The sequence below is a fragment of the Nestor notabilis genome, unplaced genomic scaffold (genome assembly GCF_000696875.1).
Source record: "Nestor notabilis isolate BGI_N333 unplaced genomic scaffold, ASM69687v1 scaffold16810, whole genome shotgun sequence".
In the NCBI taxonomy this organism is placed as follows: domain Eukaryota; kingdom Metazoa; phylum Chordata; class Aves; order Psittaciformes; family Psittacidae; genus Nestor; species Nestor notabilis.
The window spans coordinates 148-9,745 of record NW_009910883.1 but is presented as its reverse complement, the minus strand read 5'-3'; the positions used below and the strand labels follow the sequence as shown (position 1 = coordinate 9,745).

The window sequence follows — 9,598 nt, the reverse complement described above, 5'->3', positions numbered from 1 at the left end:
GAATCAAACCTTTGATGGTCAGAACCCTTAAATGACGCTTAAAGGAGAGATAGGCATTTATGTATAAGAATGAGAGTGTGTTTCATAGAACCCCAGACTTGTTTGAGTTGGAAGGGATCTTAAAGCTCATCCAGTCCCAACCCCTGCCACGGGCAGGGACACCTTCCACTAGAGCAGGTTGCTCCAAGCCCCTGTGTCCAACCTGGCCTTGAACACTGCCAGGGATGGGGCACTGAGGTTTAGAGGAAGGTTTTGGGGAAGAAGTAGTCTTTAACAAATCAACATTTACTGAAACTGGAATGGAAGACAAACGAAGTGCTGGTTATGTTTTTTCCCGCTGCCCAGCTCTGAGAAACGTGACCAGTAAATAAACAGCACAAATACCAACAGCTGGCTTTTGTACAACACCCCTCATTCACAAACCCAGAATGCTTTACAAAGGTGCAACTAGGCTTGTTGTAGAGTCACAGAATGCAATGATGAGTGGGAGCTCAAGAAGTCCTCTGATCCATTACCCCATTGCAAGCAAGGATCAACCCTTCCTCCCACTGCCACATGAACTGAAGCACAAGAGGTAAAACACCTTGCCATGGCCACACAGCATGCCAGAGGCAAGGATGGGCACTCAGCGTGAGGCAAAACCTGATCCTACAGTGCTCAGTGGGGGTTTAACAACACTCAAAACACCACCATGGGTTCTGAGCCCCAGCCCTGTGCTGCACACATGTGGCCACAGAGAACCTGGAAAGAAAAAGCCAGTTTTTAAAAAGCTTTGTGTCCTCATGACTCTGTGGGCAGCAAATAACATCAGAGAGATGATCTGTGCCTCTTCAGGACAACTGGGTTGAGATGCTTGGTGCTTTCTCACTAAACTCATTTGCGGAGGGCCAGAGGATGACTGAATGCTGATCACTCCAATATCCTTTTAATAAAAGGAGATTATGAATGCTGCTCAGAATACAGGGTTTAATACTCCAAATACTGCAGACAAGCTCTGCCACAAAATTGAAAAACATGAAGAAAAAGCTCAACCATTAAGTCAGCTGGATGTTATCTCTTCAGCAATTTAATTACTTGCTGCTTCCCCATCACTCCTTACGCCTTGAGCCCAGAGAATTGTGCCACTGAAGAGTTCTGGAAGTTGACACTTGGATTTGAAACCTCCCTGAGAGAGTTTTGAGGAAAAAAAGTTAAAAAAAAAGTGTTGGAAAATTACAAAAATAAGCTCTTGTTGCCAGCTGGTGAACCAGCTAACCTGCTGCACTGCCGGCAGGCGGAACCGGCTCGCGGCTCTAAAAAAAGGGCCAAGATTTAAGCTTTATTCCCTTGCTCTGCAAGCTTCAAGCTTGATCAAGGCAGAAAGAAAACATACAGAACAAGCCCTTTTTATCACAGGTGAGAGAGATGGCTGGCAAACAGCAGTGCTCCTTGTTGCCTACCAAATCTATACCAGTTTGTGCATGTTCTCCTTACCCATCTACACACAACGCTGGAGCAAACGATTTCTGCGCTGTTACCACTGAGTGTTTGGCTTTAGACCAGTTGTCGATATTCTGTTTCCTTTTTTCCCCCTCTCTTTTCTTTCCTTTAACAGATTGCTGCTGAGACCGTTCACTTGTAGCTGAACAGCAGAGAACAACTACATTTTTAGTTTAGTTTTCAGTTTCAAACGTCAAGTGGTCTTCAGCAACCAAAACCTCAAGGAATAACTCACTTCCTCTGACAACTTTCGTCTAGGGACTCCAGGCCCAGTTCATATCACTTGCCTGGATGGTTACACACAATTATAGGTGAGGAAACAGAAGCATGGAGAAGTTAAAGGTCTGATTCTTTATCACTGGTCATTGAGTCACTGCTCAATGGCTGTCTTGACCATGTGTTTTTCCTGTTCGCTGCTCCTCGCTGATTTCTATATTCTATTTTCTGACACTACATTTTCTATGTCTACTAAGATGCCTTTGCCATCCCTTCTTACGGGAGCATTCAGAGGTTCCCATCATTGAAACAGAACGAAAGATAGCTCCTGGCTGGAGAGCAAGTGCCTGTTATGCAGAAGGGGAGTCTCCTTCATTCTAGTGGAAGTACTCACGAAGTTTAGTGTTACTCAAGGTCTTTGGACGTTGAAAATGGCTACATGGCTGCTACTACAAAAGTAATGAATCCCTTTGGAGACAAACGTACTGCATCCACCTAGGAGAAATAAACACATCCCCAAGCAGAGCACACTCAAGACCCATCCCCTCTCCTGCCCGGTGAGGCTGGTCAGCACTAACACGCCTTCCTGACATCACCACCCACTGACTCCCCCAGGGTCTGGCTGCTTTAGATGATGTTTATGGCTGGGGGGAGGCCAACCAGTATTTCCTTTCCAGTTAACATAGGTGAAATGTTATTGGCCTGCAAGAAGAAACCCGAGGAGAGAGACAGTTTTAATGATGTCCAAAACCTTTCCTTCGTGCTGCTAATTTCCTTCCTATAGGATAATAAAACTGATACAGAGTCAGAATGTCTGTACTGGAAGAGTAGAGGGCAGGGATGTTTGGGTACAGTTAAGGATATAACTGGGGTGCGATGAGGTAAAGGACCTGCCTAAGTGTATCTTAAGGACTCTCCTGGGCAGGATGCAACATTATCTCCTTGGATACTTAGAAGAATCAGCCATTTGCTGTCAGGGTTGTGTCACATCTCTTGGATAAGGGACAATAGAAGGTTTAAAACACTGATGGCTTCCATTCAAGTGGAAGCACATTAGGACAATGGCATGCCTGAACCTGGGGAAGGCAGCTCAGCCAAATGTGTCTGCAGGGACAGCTCTTAGAACAATGCAATTTCCCTAGAAGAACAAGGAGATCAGATGCTTGCCCTGGCTCTGAACAGCACAAAGGCACAGCAGCTTGAAGGGAACTTGCAAGGAAACACAGGCCAACTCCTCTGCAACAGGCATCTAGAAAAAATGCCCTCTTCTAGCCAGGAAAACTCTACCAGCCAATTCTTGTAGATGCATTCATGGTGATCTAAAAGAGCTACTGTGTGTTCCCAAGGAATGTTCAGGAGTGCTGAAGAGATTGAGGCAAGAAACTGCGTGCAGCTGGTTTTATTATTTTGACTAGACCTGCACAGTTCTTGTGCTAGTGAAGTGACGTGCTCTTGCATCTGGAACCTGATAAGGTTGATCAGTTTGTCTGCTTCAGCTCTTGTGTCACTGTCAACAACTAACTGGTTCAGAGTGCTCCCAGTTTGAGGAGCTGAAGAAAACTTAAGTGCCAGAGTCTGAGAGGAGAGCAGTGCTCAAGATGAAGAGACCTGGAGGGACAGGCAGGGCTCTAACTGCTGAGTGTCTAGCCTGGGATCCATCAGGGTCATAGTGCAAAGCCAGCACTGATCTCACACTTGTGATCCCATCAAAATCAAATGAACTATTTCCAAAGAGAAGAAAGGTTTGCTTCACCTTCAGTCTGTGGCAGAAATAGCACCAGAAACTCAGTTTTCCAGCACAATCTCAAGACCGTTTTTCTTTTTTCCTCCTGTTTCTACCTCTGATATTCACTGTGTTGGACAGCAACATTTCCAGGAGTTGATCAAGTGTCACACTGAGAACCAGCACTGATTTTACCTCCTGCTGCCTCAGGACCAGGATGAAATTTTACTGCTTTTGAGATTCACAACTCCTAAAGTCACCTTGTCCCCACACACTAACGTCACTAAGTTGTGCACTGTGCTCATAAGCTGATCCTAACAAGGCAGTGAGCAAAAGGGACAGTTTAATTACAAGTGCCCTTTGTTATCTGCCTTCTTCCTTGGGTTCTGGGGAATAAAAGGCAGATTTGCTTCTTTAGACATTCCTGTGGGGACTGAAAAAAACCCAATCCTACTGAAAAAGCCTGTTGGAAGTACCTACAGCAAGAACCAAGGCTGCTATCCAGTATGTCAGAGCTTCTCTTATGTGAAGCTGGTTTGCTAATTTGCCGGTCCTCTGGAAACGCATAAGAAATCACAAAAGGATGCCCCATTCACAGTGAACAAGGCAGTCACATGGAGCAAAGAGAACAAGGCGTTACAGGAACACATACACGCTGATGAATAGAAGAGGGGCTTTAGAAACTCAGGCAATAGCAATACAAACAAAGCCTGGGGTGTCAGGCTGACAATGATCATTGTTTGTTCCCTTTTGCACTGTGTACGATGTGATCAGACACACAGAGGGAGCTGGTTCATCCTACCACAAACTGTGCTGACATAAGTCACTTCCCACCACACAGATCTCTGCTCTTGGGCGTTAGTTTGGTGTTGACCACATTAGCACAAGCAAAAGTGTTCTTCAGGAGTGACACTGGGTTAGAAACTCCTTTAAGTATTTCTAGAGACGAACACCACACAGTATAATTAAAGACACTATAATTAGTGGCTTGATTCCCTTTGCTTTGACTTTGCTTTGGTTCATTTATTTATTTATTTATTCGTTTTGGAAGGGGCTGAAAATCGAATTCAACTTTGTCATCTGCTCACGCTGGGAGCTGTGCTGTTCTCTTGGAACTGCCATGGAAATGCTCGCAACGAGGTGCCAGAATCAGCAAGCAATATCCACGATTTAAGGGCCAGTTCAAACATAAAGGCAGTTTGCAATTCTGCACCACAGGCACTTCTGCAAAGTCCTTGGGGGACAAAGAAATATGTTTTCTCCGTCTTGGCTTGGCCTTTCATTGCTAACAAGTCAGAATGAATGACAGGCATTTTCAAAGAATAAAACAAATGTTAAAAGTAAATAGAAATGCTTTTTGTTCGGTGAATGTTGTATTTTTAATCACACTTGTCAGGTGTAGAACAGGAAGAACTCCTCCAAAGCCATTGTTTGCTCACACAACTGCAACTCTGTTCACTTAAACCATGCTCACGATGTCTGAAGTTGAGCCAACCCTTTTATTGTACATTAATGATTAACCAGGAACACATGTGTGACCCACATGTGTCTTGGCAGCTTTCTTAGGTACACCACTCCAGTTGCAATCATCTAACTACACCTAGAGACCACTGCATGGAGACACACAAGCATCATGCTAACTCGCCTGGTAACGACTTCTGTGGGATAAACAAGGAAGCTCAGATACAAGGATGTCTGGAACCCACATCTTCAAAAGCATCCTCTAACTACAAGTGTCTAAAGCCTCAAGTGTCCAACCTAGAGTGGCTGATCTACAGAGAGGGAGTTGAGCATCACTTCAGCTGAAGTCAGTGGTGGCTGCAGGCTACTAGCACCCTTGGAATAAACTGCTCTGGGTCAATAAATCTCACAGGGTTTATCTGAGGTCAAGCAGAGGGGCTGAAAGTGCCCCAGAACAAACAGTTTGTGCTAATCTAGGCAGCGCCAGGAACAGCTGAAGCATCCAGAAAAGGCTATGAGGCTACAGAACAGAGGAAAAGAAGGTCGCCTCTGAACTTCTCCAGGCCCTTGAGGGGCCTCAAAGGAAATGTCTTGACTTCTCCTCCCAACTTTCCTTCCCCTTCCTCATGCCACCTCTATTCTTAGCAGCTTTGTCTGAGAGCTGGAAATAGAGCACGGTTTCTTAATTCCTCACCTCCCATTACCTCATATTTTGAGTCAGACCGCTCAGGGTGGTGGCAGAGGTTTTAACCTTGCTTGGAGCCGTTGTTCTTGTTTACGCAAAGACTGCTTTCCCATGCTTAGCCATGTCCTTGGCTACTGGGACGTGCTATAGGCATGAAATCAGTCTGATTTGGTACCAAAGATTTATTTCCTTCTACAGCATTACAGGGTCCTGAAAATGCCCTGCCTTGCCCAGATCTTCAGCTCTGCACTCACTAGTGAGCACTCAGTGCCAGTTACCTGTTTTGACACTCCAAAAGTCCTGCTGTTGGCACAATATATGAAGACAACACCAGAACACACTGCTCTTCCTTCCCTGCTGCATTCAACAGGACCACTGAATTACAACTCAAGATGAAACTGGCTCAACAAGTCAGGCAGCTTGCAGGGCTGCTGGCCAGGGGAGTCTCACCTGCATTGATGGCAGCAGACAGCAATAGAAGATACCCAGTCCCCAGCTCTGCTGTTGGGAGTCAGTTCCCACTGGAAAAACAAGTGGAAAACACTGTCCTGCTCCTTTCCTAGTCCCATTACTACCTACTCTATCTACCCCATCTAATCATCATGACATCTGAGTGCCTTTGTGTGTCAGCTTCCTGTGAAGTAATCACCTAAATCCCCCTTGGAAACAAAGCGGACCCTGCTGAGGAACTCACAATAGGTGCCTTTCACTCACAGGACAACCTTGGCCTCGGTGGCACTTACAACAAAGCTTCCATATGTGCACCAGCATGGGCTGATCAGTCAGATCAACCCCACACAGCATCAGAGCCTGGATATTTGTGAGCATGGAGCAAAAGAGCCTCGCAACATTTCCCCATCTTCCTGACCAGTTGTTTAGGAAAAATAAAACTAGGAATGCTCTGGCACATACAGCCTTTATCCACCCCTGTGGGTCTGGTGCCACAGCCTTCACCCATCTCTGTGTGTCTGGTGCCACAGCCTTCACCCATCCCTGCAGGTCTTTTTGGGGAGATAAAAGAGAAGCCCCAGCTCCAAGGGGTGATGTCTGTCGGTCGGCCCCACACTCAGAGCCTCCCCAGCCATCGTTTGCTCTTCAACTCCAGGCCAGGGCTACTTCTTAACTTTTCCTTTGGCAGATATCCCATTTTTCCCTGTCCCTGGGGCAGGGATCAGGGATGATAAGTTCTATTCTAACAGGAGACAACTCAACGATAAATTTGGGCACCTGCAGTGAAGAGGTATTTCTGTGCCCTAGCTGGGATTAGATACAGAATGGATCAATGAAAGATCCCACTGCTTGACTATTATAGCATCATTCATTAGTGCTAAGATTTGAACCTGAATCAACGATTGAGTTAGAAGATTGAAAGAATCACCTTCAGTATTTGAAATAAATTGTAACAGGCCTGTAAAGTCCCCTGAGGTGTTTCTCTTTCTCTCCCTCTATATATATAGATCACTCTTGCTGCACATTTCAAATGAGGTGAAAGTTGCTGAGCTCCTGCGTCCGAAGCAGCAAAAGCTGAGATGCTTTTGAAAAGCGAGAGGGGAAGAAAGAGAAAAACGTATTTTGGGTTTGCCTATCAAAGCACTTCAAGAGCATTCCTGACTGTAGGATCCAGTCATTAACTTGTTATTCAGGAGCTTTTAATCTGTCTCATGCATAACAAGGCAAAAAGAGTTAATAATGAACAGTCTGCCCCTCCTATATACAAACATAGAAACATGCACACTTAGGATCCACTTGTAAATGAGCAGCACCAAGCCCATGCACTGTTGTTGTCACAAAACCAGGGTGAGCTCACTCCTAACTAACTGCTTGGTACACAGAGCCCCCATATTTACCCACAGGACATAGACACCAAGTTTTAACTCTCAGCTCTTTCTCATCCTTTCATTTCTGGGTCAAAGACTCATCCACTCACTACTGATTTGGTAAGAAATTAAATGTGAAAGAAGAAAGCAATTCCACAACTGGGCAAGGAACCGTTGTGGGCAGTTAGTGATTAATTAGCATTATAATACCAGGCAGCCTGGTTTCCCTGCAGAACCCTGGTTTGATAGTTCTTTTTTTAGTTCTGTAGAGGAAATCTTAGAGTTGGCACAAGACCATGTAAAGCACCAGTGCCAAAACCTTTCCTCCTTGTTTCTGAAAGGCAGGGAGTAGAGGCAGCTATAAAATGCCCAGGCACCTAAACCAAGACCCATGTCCTACAGCCCAACCAGAGCAATGGAGCTGTAGTGGGGTGGCTGCACTGTCCTCCCCATGGGGATGGATACTTTGGTGCTTGCCCACCTCCCAGCTCCATGTTAGTCCCACTGCCCCTTAGTTTGGCAGGCATAAAACCCAAGACCACCTAACTTGGAGCCATATCCATCTCTTGGCACAGTTGCAGTCTGATTTAGACACAGGATGATGTCTAACCTGTTGGGTGGTCAAGGAAAAAATTTAACTCCCTACTACAGCTTGAACAACTTTTTCCTGTGACTGTTTCCCAGCTCTATAAAATCAACACAGCTCTTCCTGTTGGCTTGCAGAAAAAGAAAACAATGAAACAATATCCAGATTTTTATGAAGTAGCTCCTTACATAACTAGTGGTAGCATAAATACATGCCAAGCCAGCAGATACTGGGAGAAAGAAGAAAGATCACAACTATGGGAGGAACAGAGGTGGCTGTCTGCAGCAGATCATAATGAGCACACAATCAGCATAGAGAAATTTCTCTAATGGTGTTGTCATTTAAATAATCTCTTTACTGTAATAGCTTTCTATCTGCTTCCTTCTCCGTGATTATTACTGAGGTCAGTTTTGAAATCAGAGTTGCCAGTGTAAGAGCTCCCTGAATCATTTACTAACTATAAATAATTAAACCCCAAACCAAACAACACCCAAAATCAATGCAGTCAACCCGCACTCTGCCTGTTGCCCTGAGATTTCAGCTACTGCTGTTGAACTGAAGTCAGGTGCTGATGTGTAATGTGTTGACACCGAGAAAATGAGAAAGAGGAAACATCCACCCCTGAGCCTGCACCCCATCCCTCCCAGATTGCCTGTGCCATTAGTTTGAAGACAGTTTATTGCTGAAAGGCATCAGCCACCTGCATGTGGCACTCGGCAGCACACTGAGCTGCCAGCCAAGGCAGCTGGGCTTGAAGTGACAGTAACTCCATGGTTGACATCTGTAAGGCTGATTCAAGTGAGCAGAGGTTTGGAGAAGACAGTCTTTACAGTAGGGGCTCTCACAGATGAGAGAAATCTCTTGGTGGCTCTGTAAAGCTCCATGCACACAGCCCTGCACCTCCAGTCGAGCTGTAAATAATAACTACACCGATAGAGTCTTATTTACTGATAGTAAAGAAGGACATTTGCTTAGAAGTGCTCACCTGGGAGTTGCTGCTGGCTTCCAATACCTGCAGAAGAGATGCTGCCCATCAGCGTTGACAATGTGGGGCAGGTCCTTGTATGGTACGTTTTGAGGACTCCGCTTTGGCGAACTTTCCTCTGGCATTCTGGCAGAGTGACCTGCACGGTGTTGGAAGAGACAAGACATACTTTAAACCAGATGAAGGCAAGGAAGTGGGCTTGGCAGCCACAGACATTGAAAGTCAGGCAGCAAGGCAAGCACCACTGATGGGAGTCTCCCTCCAAAACCCCAGCCAAAAAGTCCCCCAAATTTTACTGCTTTAAAACAGCAGTGTAGCGTTTTGTGTCCAGACAAGGCTCACATTTTGGGAGGAGGGCGTTGGAGGGGGGGAAGGAGGGAAGATCAATCCACCATCGCTACTTCATTAGAGCTTTCTCTCCCCCACTTCTCCCATCTGTGTTTATTTTGCATCATTTTGTGAAACGGCTCCTAAAAAGAATATTTTCGCTTTTTTTGCCGCCCCAGCCACAGAGCTGAAAAGACAGCTGCATAAAAGATTTATCTCTGCCTCAACATCTCCAAAGCCCAGCGGCGGGTACGCAGCAGAGGCATCTGCCACCGTGTCATCATTAAGATCTTCTCTGACATCTCCGACAGGAAGGTGG

General features: G+C 45.7%; 1 protein-coding gene across 1 annotated transcript in view; it reads right to left on the bottom strand.

Moving 5' to 3' along the window:
- The window catches only part of LOC104403848 (monoglyceride lipase-like), a gene marked incomplete at its 3' end in the record, with an annotated part of 45,290 nt that extends 36,205 nt beyond the window's left edge, over window positions 1-9,085 (bottom strand). The window contains exon 1 of the mRNA XM_010012120.1: window positions 8,953-9,085. Coding sequence (XP_010010422.1) covers window positions 8,953-9,077 — 125 coding nt within the window. The remainder of the gene's footprint in view (window positions 1-8,952) is intronic.
- Between the last annotated feature and the right edge of the window lie 513 nt (window positions 9,086-9,598).